The sequence below is a fragment of the Mesoplodon bidens genome (genome assembly GCF_964165515.1).
Source record: "Mesoplodon bidens genome assembly, chromosome: 8".
In the NCBI taxonomy this organism is placed as follows: Eukaryota; Metazoa; Chordata; class Mammalia; order Artiodactyla; family Ziphiidae; genus Mesoplodon; species Mesoplodon bidens.
The window spans coordinates 36330299-36344069 of NC_138165.1; the positions used below are offsets into that span (position 1 = coordinate 36330299).

A 13771-nucleotide genomic window follows, 5' to 3' on the forward strand; every position below is an offset into this window, starting at 1 on the left:
CGCAGGGAACTCTGCTCAATATTCTCTAACAACCTAAATGGGAAAGGAATTTGAAAAAGAATAGATACATGTTGTTAGCCAACTACACTTCAATATAAAATAAAAAGTTAAGGGCTTCCCTGGTTGCACAGGGGTTGAGAGTCCGCCTGCCGATGCAGGGGACACGGGTTCGTGCCCCGGTCTGGGAAGATCCCACATGCCGCGGAGTGGCTGGGCCCGTGAGCCATGGCCACTGAACCTGTGCGTCCGGAGCCTGTGCTCTGCAATGGGAGAGGCCACAACAGTGAGAGGCCCGCGTACCATAAAAAAAAAAAAAAAATTAAAAAAAAAATCCCATGAGCAGTGAACTTAGACTCCATGGTGCTTCTCCCATTGTTCGATGTCTCTCCCTCAACACACACCTATAGCTTCATAAGAGTTCGCCACAGCCAGGCAACAGAGGAGGGAAGAGGCAGCCTTATGCAAAGTAAGCTGGCACCAGTCAAAAGTGATGGCTGCTACCTTACAGCCCCTCTCAGGGATGTTCTGAAATCTAGTAGAAAGAGAAATCATCCTGACAGACAGAACTTGGAGTAGTACATCTGTTTTCCATTTTTCATGAAACAAGAGATGGCCTAATATAGGATTTACACTGAATCATAGGTGGCAGCTGATGTGTTGGCCAGCTGGTACCTTAGGGACTTGAAGAAAACAAGATTGAAAGACTAGTGACAAAGAGGTCGGGGCGGTGAGGGGTGTATTTAGGAAAGAATCTCTGGAAGTTGGCAGTTGTGTTTTCTGGAATGCTTTCCAGAGAACAAGATGATCTGCCCCCATGGATGTCAGCCAACTTCCCCCAGCTTCCTGGGGGCTTGCTGAAAGTATAGTGTCAACGGTGCAGGTATGGAGGTCAAGCATGCACTCAACTGTACTGACTTGCCTCCTGCATTTTGCTGAGTGTCCAAACTGGTGAAAGCAGAGACCAACACTGAGCCCCCAATATGGCACCATTCCCTGTTGTCCTTGTCGGGCAGCCTCTCTTCCCAGCCCACAGGCTACAATAACACTATTGACTCACCTCCCCAGCAGCTGCAAGAGGGAGGAGGAAATGGATTTGAGAAATACTTGTGAAGGCAGAAATGAGAGGAATTGATGGCCACATGAATGTAGCAGGAGAGTGGAGAAGAGAAACTGAGATGACTCAAGCCTTTAGTTTTTGTAGCTGGTGAATGGGGTCACTTTTTTTATTTTTGAGCTGTGTTTTTATTTTTATTTTTATTCTATTATTTTTTAACATCTTTATTGGAGTATAATTGCTTTATAATAGTGTGCTAGTTTCTGCTTTATAACAAAGTGAATCAGCTCTACATATGCATACATCCCCATATAATGAAGACAGAGATGATCAGAGAAGGGGTGAGGCTGATGGAAAGGAGAAAGAGTTCAGTTCCAGCCTCTGGAGCTCTGTGTGAATAAGGGTATGTGTCACAAGCAACTAGTAGCCAGAGAGGAAAAGATCCCTGAGCTCAGAAGGAACATCTGGGTTGGAGATAAAGGATGGAAACTGGAATTTCTTCAGAATCATGTGCTAATGCTCCATAGGACTTTGCATTTTTAATATTTTACCTCTAACTTTGGACAGAGAGGTTTTGCAGCTGAGTGAGCAAGCTGAAGAGACCTTTTAGGGAGTAGAGATACTTAATCCACAAGAGAGGAAATAAGCATAGAGGAAGAACCTAACTGCAAAGGTTCACCTGTGTTTTTCAGACTGAAAGTGCCAAGTGCACAAATATCATCTATCTTGTCCCACTTCTCTATCTCCAGCATCTAGATGAGACTCGGGCACTTTGTATCCACTCAAAAATTTGTGGAATGGGTGAAATAAATAGGAGGATGTGAGGATGAGTGAATGAAGAAAAAAAGGAATGAGTGAAGGAACCTACAGGGCATCCTGGAGGAAGGGAGGAAGAAGCCACACCTCACCTTTTACCTTTTTCCAGATCCTCTTTGCAAGACTGAAAGATGAAAGGCCCTGTGGAGTAGTGGTTAAGAACATGGACTCTGAATTCAGGCTCCACAACTTCCTAGCTGCCTTGCCTTGGCCAAGTGACTTAACCTCCTGTGCCTAGGCTTCCTCCCTGTAAAATAAACACATAAATGCTTAGAGCGGCTCCTGGGAAAAAGTAAGTTCCACATAAGTGTTAGTGTTATTATTTTTGGCATCTTGATGAGAAGGTAAGCCTGCAAGACAAGCCAGAAATCCCCTGCGGAGAATGAATCCAGACACGGCCTCTAAGTGCCATCCGCAAGTGAACGATCACTTTTTCTCTCTCTTGGCCTTTCAGAAACTTTAAACACCCCAGAACTCCCCAACATACCATTCACTGGCAAAGGACAGAGGCCTGGGTTTTAGCTTCAGCTGCCAGCAGTGAGCTGTGTGTTTGCAGAACCCCGTGCCCTCTCTGGGCTAGGTCCCCTTGCCTGCCCACGCGAGGCTGTGGGAACTGAGCGCAGAGGTCCCTTTCAGTTAAGGCCGACCATGGTCTCCCGCCGGGCTGCAGCAGGTCTGCAGCCTCAGGGCTCGGCATCGGATGCCAGGCGCTGGCTAGACGCTGCTCGGGCGGTCACACCCCTCCTGCGCTCCCAGCAGACGCCCCGTGCCCGGCGCGCCCGCGGGGAGGTGCCTCTCGGGAGTCCCCCGGCCTGGACGCCACTTCCGGGACCCGGCGCGCCTTCGCTCGCAGCCTGCCCGCGGTCCTTTATACCCAGCCGGACCGGCGCTCACTAATGTTTAACTCGGGGTTGAAACTTGGGAGCGCCGAGTGACTGCGCGCCCGGAGCTGCGGAGCTGCACGCGCGTCCGGGAGGCTCGCCTGACTTCTGCCTGCGCTGCCGCTCCGAAAGCTTAGCTCCGAGGAGACGCCGACCATGAAGGTGAGTGAGTAGCTAGCCTCCCCCGCCCCCGCCCCCGCCCCCGCCCCCAGAGCCCCAGGGGCGAGTTGTAGGTGCCTTTTCACCAAACTCTCCCCAGATTGCCCCCAAAGCCTGCGGATCGAAACCAGGGGCTCTCATTAGGCGGAAGCTGCAGGGCCACGCTCTGACAGGTGAAGGGACGCCCCAGGGCTCTCGCCTGGCTCTCGGACCCGCCGGCTTTCTGCTAGAACCCAGGCACCGAGCCTTGGAGAACCTGGAGGGCCACCCGCATAACGCACGCCTGAACCCTCACTTGGCTTCTGAGTTGCAGGCCTAGAGAAGCAAACAATTAAAGCGTTCAGAGGCCAAAAGTTCAAGGGAGACCGCTCTTGCACCCTCCGACTGGCGCGCTCCAAACCCTCCCAGCCCGCGGTGCCTCTCTCCCACTGCGCGCCCGTCGGCAAACCCCGCTGCCTCGGGTGCAGCCCAGGCCCCGACCCTCTTACCCAGACTGGGGCCAAGCGGCTGGCTCTAACTGGACGTGATCTGCCCGGCTTGCAGACACCGTGGAAGGTGCTCCTGGGACTGCTGGGGATCGCTGCGCTCGTCACCGTCATCACCGTGCCTGTGGTTCTGCTGAACAAAGGCAGTAAGTTTAAAACATTTGAAAAAGATAAGACAGTTGGAGACCGGGATCAGGTTCTATTTTACCACACCAAGGAGACCTAGGGATTTTGCTGGGGACTGGGTGGGTCGGTGTGCCAGGTCGTCGCTGAGGCTTCGCTGGCGTGGTCGCCGCTTCTAGTGTAGCCGCTAGATTCGCTTCGTTGGTATCCAGTGTTTAGGTACGAGAGCCTTGCACCTGCCACGTCTTGTGTATGGCAAATACATACTTCCTGAAAATAAGGGGAACTTTTAAGATTTCTTTATGTTAAATTTGAATTTAGTACCTTTTGAATGTAAATTTTTAAAAAACCAACTATCGTGGTTGTGATTTTCAAAGGAAAAGAGGCAGCGTTCAAAGATCCCAAACAGCAGTAAGGATGTCATAAGGGGAGGGGAAAAAATAAGAAAGCAAGTCCCCAAATACAGTTTTGAGAAAAGACAGTGCCTGGGGAGCCCAGGGGGTTTTCCTTCAGGGATGATGGAAATCCATCAGTTGGAGAGTTGGGATGCAGGAAAATAACTATTTGACCACTTATAGAAGTAAGTATTTCAGAGTTAAATCATAAAGCTGGTATCCATGGTAATATTCAGAGGAGGTGGTATCAGTGAAGTTTGGTGGATTCTTTCATTTATATCCACCTTGGTTTCTTTTAGCTTGTCTCACTGTTCCAGTTTAGTCCTAGCTCTTAATATAAAACATTCATATAATGAAATACACACTATTGGATGCACACAAGTGAGAATAACTAGTTTGGGTCTCCACTGGCCCTACTTTCCTTTTAAATAGTAACTTTCATGTAAGTATTCACATTCTAGTCAGCCAACTGAGGTGTTTTCTCTGATGGTCTAGTCAACCAGGGAATGTGTAGACAGTGCTTATATACTGAGGGGTCTTATCTAGATTTCAGGTGACCATTCAGAATTAGTTTGTAGAACCATCAAAAATCATGTTTGGCCGGCAATTTCAGGGTCAGGGCAAAGGTGCCAAAGGTTAAATAACTGAGTGTGTTGACCTATTGATAATGATTTTCAGTTACTTAAGAAAGCCATGGTTACCACCATTTTAGACTATGAAATGGCAGGCATCTGTCCACTTTTCTGACTCTTTGTTGTGAATTGTTAAAATATAACTGCTTTCATAAAGTGGTACTTTGTATATTTCAACAACCACACACACAAAGCCTTCCTGTGGGAAAAGGACGGGTCACCCATACAATCAGTAAATATGCACATGACCTACATTATGTTCCAGGAACTGTGCTAGCTGCTGCAAATCCAAAGATTAAATTTTATAAATAAAAAGATCCCCGACCTCAGGAAGTTTATAATCTAGTGGGAAACAGATATGCAAACAAATCAAAGTAACCTGGATAGTCCATTCATCTCTAATATATTGCTGAGGCACCCAGGCATCCTTGGAAGAATGGGTAAAACTGTAATTATCAGAACTTCCCTTTTGGAAAGTTGGAAGGAACACTAAACTTGGATAAATAAGCCACTTAAGATGACAATGAAATGGCTTAGGGGCCTGGGTCATCTATCTGCCTTCCATGGGGTTTGGTTAAGTTAACTACAGGGATTTTGTTTGGCTGGGTGGGGCATACAGACTTGGGAGGGGCTATCTTACCATTTCCCTTAAACCATACTTAGTCTCTTCTCCAAATGAAATTTGAACAAAGATTTCAAGGACATTCTCTTGACAGGGACTTCCAGAGAGGTTCACATGTCTAGGTCTAACTATTATTATGATTCAGTGAGATAATTTAGGGAGGCTTAAGCAAACTTTCTCAGGGGTTAAAAAGATCACTTCTGGGAAAGTGTGGGAAGACTTCTCACAAGAGATTTTTTTTGTGGGGAGGCCTGAAGAGTTAGTATCAGTTCCTGGAGGTAAGTTTTTCCAGAAAATGTGAACGACTTGTGAGTCATCATAGAGACACAAGATCACATCCTCTATCTGGGAACATAAGAGGACTCCTAGCAAGAGAGAAGTGTGGGCAGCAGGGATTTAACCTGTAGATGATGGAGAATTCTAACATGCCTGAACTGTGGGGCATGACAGTGGGAAGGTGGGCTGACATAGGGCAAGGCTGGAGAGGAAGCAAGGGAAGTATCCCCGGAGACTGATGGCACAGAGCAGAATTTGGAAGCTATAGAGCTACTCAGAAATGTGAATGATTAGACTTCCGTAATTGGAAACATAGGGAGTAAGGGGGTAGGGTGGCTAAGAACGCCTCTTGGACTACTGGGTGGAGATGTGGTTTCACTGTGTGCTTTATTTACACTTACACAATAAGTTATTTCTCTTCTTGAATTTCTTAACAGGAATGTATGTATATTTGAGGAGAAAAGGGAAGTTATCTTGCTTCAACTTCAGCCTTATCATAAGGAACAAAGATAAAAGCTCAGGAATGCAGTATTTTTGCTAAATCAGCAATACCATTCCTGGGCTGTGCCACAATGAGGGACAGTCGTTTTTACAAAGGATCCAGAGTCATCAACCAAGAAGTGTCCTTCATATTGTCAATCTAGGTTTTCAAGTCAAACAAAACGAGAAAGGAAGAGAGGAAGGGAGGTGGGAGAGAGGAAATATAAATGGAAAGGAAAGGAAAGGGGGATAAAAAAAAGAAGAGAAAGAAGGAAGGAGGAAAGGAAGAAAGATTTTGATAGAACAAAACAGTCCTAGATTATGTGGAAAGCAAAGAAATAAAGAGCCAAGAAAAAAAGAGGAAGAAATGAGCAAACCCAGGTTCATCCCCGTAAGGGGTTGGTTCAAAGGTTAAGTGTTTCCATATGAAAAGCTGACTTTAGCAGAACTCTGGACACACCCAGAGCAGAGAGAGAGAGACCAAGACAGAGAGAGATGGAGGTGTAAGCTTAATACTGTTAATGAATTGTTTTAGAATAAAAACTCTTCGAGGTCAGGGATTATGCATTTCACAAAGCAAAATTAAAAGTTCATCTCCTTCTGTATATATAATAAAGGATTGTATTTTGTTTTAAATCCCTCAAGTATCCTAGTAGAGAAGGATATTGCATATTTGGACATTCAGTTTCTTAGAGAATCAGCAATAAAATGTACAAAAATAATTTACTCACATTGGAATTGTAGAAATCTTCCTGGCCTAGAGGCAATAAAACCTTTTCACTCAGCATTTGTGATCCCTTTAATTCCCTCTTTACATTATATTATAGGCTGAGTTTTTCACAGGCTCCGGACGCGCAGGCTCAGCGGCCATGGCTCACGGGCCCAGCCGCTCTGCGGCATGTGGGATCTTCCCGGACCGGGGCACGAACCCGTGTCCCCTGCATCGGCCGGCAGACTCTCAACCACTGCGCCACCAGGGAAGCCCTAGGCTGAGTTTTTAAAATAACTGTCAAATAGTTTCATTATTGAGTTTTGTCATTTGTCAGAGAGTTTTCTTATTGGGTTTTGTAATGGGACAGAGACATATCTGTTCTTCTTGTGTTCTTTCCACTGCTGTAGCAGTAAATTTCCTCAATACCTTCTTTCAGCACATAGGAAATTTGACTGCTCAGCCATCCACCAGTAATAAAAGAAAACCTAAATGTGAAGGAGACAGGAATAATCAGAGAAAGAAAAGATAACATCTATGAAGTTTGCCTGAGGAAGTCCAGGATCTATTCCAGGTTTAAAAGCACAGAAATGAGCCTGAATGAAAGCTTTGTATATTTCAGAGGACAGGTTCTAAACAGAGAGCCCTGTAAAAGCTCGAGTTGACTCCAGCTCACTCAGTTATCAAGCTTTGTCAAGTGCTCCTGAGGTCAGTGGGTTAGTCTTTTTCAGGCCAGCTATTTTGGCTTTTGGCGCCCCAGCTATAGCATATGCCTTAAATTTCTCTATCTTAGACATCTTGCCTCTCATCTTAAAAGGGATCAGAGAGAAAAAGGGAAGACTATTTGCCCAACTGATGCTTAGAGAAAAATGACATCAAGAGACTGGCTAGAGCTGGATCAGTGTACTTGAAATTTTAAGACTTAACAAAGTGCCGGGACTCAGGAATGTAACTGTAAGTACCTGCAGGACCCCCCTCCTTGTGGAAGAGAAGGCACAAAGGTGTAATAATAACCAACACAGATTCACTCTGTGCCAGGTATTGGGCTGAGGGCTTTCAATACACTTCACATTTGATCCTTATAGCAACCCTTTGAGATAGGTTATTATCTCCACTTTTACAGAAGATTTACAGAAACCTTGAGAGGGTGCTTTAGTTATTTATTACTGCATAATGAATTGTTCTCAAACTTAAAACAACAAATATTTGTTCTCTCACAGTCTCTATGGGTCAGGAATTTGTCAGAGGCTTAGCTGGCTGTTTCTGGCTGAAGGTCCCTCATGCTGCTGCAGTCGAGATATCATCTGAAGGCTTGACTAGGGCTGGGGGATCCCCTTCCAAGCTCTCTCACGTGGCTGTTAGCCAGAGACCTCAGTTCCCTGTAAAGGATGGGTTTTTCCAAAGGGTGCCAGGGCAGCTGTCTTCCCTTAGAATGAAGCCTATAAGAGAGCAACTGAGTAGAAGCCTCAGAGCTTTTTTGACTTAGCCTCAGAGGTGATGTGCCATCACTTCTGCTGTATTCTATTGGTCACACAAAGCAATCCTGATACAAAGTGAGAGGGCATTACACAAGGGCATGAATATTGGGGTGGAGATCACTGGGGCCATCTTGGAGGCTGGCTACCAAAGTTAAGGAACTTGCTCGAAGTTCCACAGAGTTGGCGTTTCACGCTCAGGCACCGTGCCTCTAGAGCTGGTACTTTGTGATCAAGTATAAAGTTAATGTGGCCATATTAGCATAAATGTTACAACTTCCTATTTATATGACTATATTTAGTTTCATGACTGCTAATCCCTGGATGCCAGTATTCTGGGGAAGAGTGCCTGCTGCTGCCTGTTTTCCTACACAGTGCTGTAGAGGAGCAACAACTTCCAGCCCAGGACTGACATCCCACTCTTCTGACTCGTCTTATTAAGTGTTTTCAGTGGCAGTAGTAGGTCCAGATTTAGTACTTGCACTGGATTACACTTGTTTTGTTTCCAATGTATGCTGTGTTATTTCATCTGATCTTCACAAAACAATCCACGTCAGAGGAGGTATTAATTTCCTGACCGGTTACACTTAAGAAACTGAGGTATAAAAGTTTAGTGCTTTGTGAGGAAGTACTAGAGCTTGGGAATTCAAATCTTGTAACTTCTAGTCTTCTCTGAGTCTGCTGGTTTCCATGAATAACTGTTTTAGAGAAATGCTTTGGTGGAAACTTTTGTAACTTAAAGATTAATCACTGCTTTATGGCTTGATGCTAACCCTTGCATTACTGTAAATCAATTATCTTGTAAGTATTTTCACCTTTAGTCTTCACAGGTCCATTATGACTTCCCAAAAAGGGCGTATCTCTCAGAGAGCAAACTGAAACCACAAAATTAGCACTTCTGTGTTAGCTGTTTTATTTTTGCAGTTTTGTATGATACTTCAAAATGATAACTTCCTGGGAAATTTCTTCAAACTTAATGATAAACCATTTGCTTTCGTTAACTGACCACATTAATGAGCACATTTCTTCATTATTTCGTCCACTGGGGAAGCAAGTAGACCCATGAGCTTAGGTCACGTGTTTCAGCATCTAAGGCCCAGGAAGCCGAGGTAATTTAAGGCAGAGCGAAAGCCAGCAGGGACTTTGTTCCCAGCAACCTGAGGGCCAAGGTGGCGTAGGATGTGCAACATAGAAAGAAGGGCAAGGGGGGTGAATATTAAGTGGGTAACACCATCCACCCCTTCCCTGACTTAACTGTGGGTCCCCCCAAACTGGCTGGGTGGCCCTTGCATCCTTAACACCATCTTTGTGGTGCTGGGACCCCATCTTCTTATTTTCCTCAGTTGTTTTAAAGCCAGACCTGCTCAGGTCCATGAGTATCATGAATGGCTCCCATTTCCCTATTATATTCCTTTATTCTTTTATTCCAGGCAGGAAACTCTTGTTGTATGAGATTCAAAACCTCTGAAGGGCTAAGGTCCTATATGGGCCAGAGGCGATATTTGTGAACTCTCCTGTGTGTACTGAATGTTTACTGCATGGCAGCTATTGTTGCAGGTACAAGGGATGAGGCTCTAAACAGTAGAGGCAAAGAGCCTGCTCCCGTGGGCCTTTACAGTCATGGGGCGGACAGATAGCAGGCAAGCTGAGTACTGTCTGAGTACTTTCAGACCGTGATACAGGCTAGGACAAAAATAAAGTGTGGTCAAGAGGATGGAGGGACACAAGAAGGAGTTTCTCTGTTTCACGCATGAGTGTGGCATGATCTTGTTTCTCTTTCTAAAGTGCCTCTGACTCTGGTATAGATAATGGTGGAGGGTGGGAAGTGGATTATCCAGGTGAGAAATGATGGCAGCTTGGACAGGGTGTTAGCACCAGAAGGAGGAGAGAGAGGGATGACTCCTTGAACAGTCGGCTGGCTAGCCCGAGTGGAGACCTTTTTCTTGCCCTCATGGCTCTATCCTTCCCAGAAGAGCTAATCTGTAGTGGTCCCTCCAGTTCCCTCATCCTACTGGATACACTTCCTCTTTCCAAGGCAGGTCTCGGGAGGGCCTTCTACATCTTGCACTCGGCATATCAGCAGAAGGTAATTCTCCGGGGAGATCCCACATGCCGCGGAGCGGCTGGGCCCGTGAGCCATGGCCGCTGGGCCTGCGCGTCCGGAGCCTGTGCTCCGCAACGGGGGAGGCCACAGCGGTGAGAGGCCCACGTATCGCAAAAAAAAAAAAAGCAAATATTTATTGAACATTTTCTACGTTAGGTACTTTGTTGGTCCCTGGAAATATAAAAATAATAGATATGGCCCTTGCCCTCAAATAATTCTTAATCTTAAAGGAAACATAAACATTAACTACAATAAAAGGGGCTAAGTGTCCTTCTAGTAAATGATCAAAGTGCTGTGGAAGCTCTAAAGAGAACATGATAAATGCCGCCCAGGGAAGTTCATATATGGAAACCAACCAAGCTTAAAGGGTTAATAATTAACGGCCCTGAATACAACCTTTCCGATCTTGGAGCCATCAGACTGGCTCCCAGGCATGCAGTTCACCTACGTGTTTATCCCTCAACAGTTTACAGCCCCGACCCCCGATTCTGTATGCAGTTTATGTCAGAGAGAATACTTTTGGCTGCACGTAACAGAATACCTGGCCCAAAGTTGTTTAAACTATAGACTCTTATTGTTAGCATCTTCCGTAATTGGAAGTGCAGAGGTAGGCAGTTCTAGAGTTTGTTAACACAGTGGCCCCACAGCTTCCTCCAGGGCCCAGGGTCTCTGCGTCTTTCAGCTCTGCTGGTCTCACACTGTTACTTTCGTTCTCAAGCTTGTCCTCTCAGGTTGAGCATAGCTGCTGCTGCTCTGCGACATTTGTCACACAGCCATTTCACAAGGCAGGGAGGATGCTCTTCCTCATTCATAGTCTGTTCTATCACAGAGGAAAACTACTTCCACAAGTTCCCTGGCCCAAGGCAGACTTTCCCTCAGGTCTCCTTGGCCAGATTTGTGTCATTTGTCCATTCTAAACCCATCTCTGGCAAGGGGAAAGGATTACCAAGCTTGGACTAGATTAACCAAGACTAACCTTTCTGGGACCAGGAGGGAGCTCCTTCCTCAGCCCTTGGAGGGGAAAGAGAATTACCTAAGTTGAACTGGGGATTCTAAAATGAAGAAATGGGAGGTCTATGCAAGTGTATCAGATATTTTGTGATTGCTCATTTTTCATTACACTGGAAAAATTTAATTTACTAGCAAAAGAAAATAGATGTCAAGCCAGCTCTGATCTCCAAAGAATCCAATCATATAACTCTCTCCCTCTCTTCTCACTTTCCTTCCTAACCAAAGAGTTTATTGTAAAGCAGGGTGTTTTGACGCTGTCTTTTTTATCCTGAAGGCATTTTGAGCCCAGCACTTGCTTTCTGTTATTATCCAAAATGATTGAGAATAGGGAAGAATTGAGTTTGCAACATTTAAGATACAAATCTGAGAAAATGGAGGGGGTCAGAAACATCTGAGGGAAACTACTCTCAATTTTCTCATTAAAAGCACATATAAACTGTTGTATTTTATCCAATTCATAATGGGGAAATGTGGCAGGAATCAGTTAACATAAAACAAAACAGTCAACATAAAGAAGTTTAAAAATACATGGTAAAAGTTAGACCTGTAAAAGTTGACCCAGGAAAGTAGCATTTGAAATAATCTACATGGTAATGATTTCATTAAGATGAAAATGGTTTGACTGGACTGAAAAGAAAATCCAGAACTCCAAAAAAAGCAAGCAGCCCCTTCATACTAGCTGGTGATCCCCATGCCCCGACCCCTACCCCGTGCTCCCCCACTGCTCCCTCACCTACTCACGTATCTCCTCTCCCCAGGCCTCCAGCACCTCCCCACGGTCATTCTTAGCTGACAGCCAACCTTGCTTTCTATTTTAAGGAGAAAACTAAGGCTATTAGAAGAGAAGGTCCTCAATTCCCACCAGCCCCCTCTCAGCACCTGCCCAAGGCAAAACCCTTCTTTGTACACTGACCTCAGCCCCTTTCACTTACTAAGAGATGTGGCTGCAGCTATTTCCTCTGTCCACTGCACTGTCATTTTCCCCTCTTTCTATAAATATGCTGTAAATCTCTCACATCCTGAAAGAAAGGGAGGGAGGGAGGAAGGGAGGGAGGGAGGGAGGGAGGGAAGGAGGGAGAGAGGAAGATCCTCTCTGTACCCCACATCCCCGCCCACCTCCCAGTCCCTTTCCCTGCTCCCGTTACCAAAAAACTACTGGAAGAGTTTTCTATTTTCTTTGTCTGCTGTTTCTCTCCCACTCCCTCTTAAACTCACTGACATGAGGCCTATCCTCACCCATCACTAAAATGTTTGGCTCTGCTCGCGTCAAAGTCCCTAACCTCTGTGTTGCTGAGTCCAGGGCTCAGTTCTCCCTCCGAGTCTCCCATTCCCTGTCAGTTGATAATGCTTCTTCTCCCCTCCTCTGGGTTTCTACTCTCTCCTATTTTTTCCTTCTGCACCTCCACATGCTCCCTTCCATTCTCCTTAGGGGCTCCTCCTCCTGTCTGACTTCTATTTTTAACATCTTTATTGGAGTATCATTGCTTTACAATGGTGTGTTAGTTTCTGCTGTATAACAAAGTGAATCAGCTATATGTATACATATATCCCTATATCCCCACCCTCTTGCGTCTCCCTCCCTCCCACCCTCCCTATCCCACCCCTCTAGGTGGTCACAAAGCACCGAGCTGATCTCCCTGTGCTATGCGGCTGCTTCCCACTAGCTGTCTACTTTACATTTGTTAGTGTATATATGTCCATGCCACTCTCTCAGTTCATCCCAGTTTACCCTTCCCCCTCCCCGTATCATGTCTGACTTCTAACCTTAGACTCCAGGGCTTCATCCTGGAACCTCTTCCTTCTTTCCCCCAAGTGATCTCATCTACTCCCTTGGCCTTAAACACCATCTATAACCTGACAACAACACCCAAATTTATATCTCCAGACCAGACCTCTTTCCTGAGCTCTACATGCATATGTGCAACCATTAAGTGGACATCTCCATTTTGACGCTATTAGCATCTCAAAGTAACATCTCCCAAAACTTTTTAATCCCCTCCAACTTATTCCTCCCTTAATACATCTGGTCTCAGCAAATAGCAATTCATTGGTTTTTCAGTTACTGAGGCCAAAATTCATGCAGTTCTCAACTCCTCTCCCTTGTTCACACTCAACGTCCAATCGGTCAGCAAATCCTATCACTTCTACCTTCATGTTCTTTCAGAATTTGGCCGTATCTCAGCACCTCCACTACTACCACCCTAGTCCAAGACACCATCACCTTTCACCTGAAATATTGCAAAAATCTCCCTATTTCTCTTCTTACTCCCTGCTGTGTATTCTCAACACAGCTGGCAAGATGACTGTGATAGGCAGAATTCTAAACTGATTCCCCAGGTTTCCTCCCTGCCCCGTGTGCTAATCTCTGCCTAATCACTGAGATTATGAATATAATGGATTTTATCCTGGTGGTTAGGTGATGTTATATGATGGCATAATCAGCTTTAAGAAAGGGAGATGACCTGGGTGAGCCTGATCTAATCACATGAGCCCTTAAAAAGCAGAGTTTTGGGCTTCCCTGGTGGCTCAGTGGTTGAGAGTCCGCCTGC

The 13771-nt window shown here is 45.6% G+C and overlaps 1 protein-coding gene across 2 annotated transcripts in view; it reads left to right on the top strand.

Annotated features, from left to right (window-relative positions):
- The first annotated feature begins 2641 nt into the window (after window positions 1-2641).
- The window catches only part of DPP4 (dipeptidyl peptidase 4), a 79185-nt gene continuing 68055 nt past the window's right edge, over window positions 2642-13771 (top strand). For both annotated transcript variants that reach the window (XM_081242085.1, XM_081242086.1), the window contains exons 1-2: window positions 2642-2913; window positions 3454-3541. In XM_081242085.1, coding sequence (XP_081098211.1) covers window positions 2908-2913; window positions 3454-3541 — 94 coding nt within the window. In that variant the 5' untranslated portion in view covers window positions 2642-2907. The remainder of the gene's footprint in view (window positions 2914-3453; window positions 3542-13771) is intronic.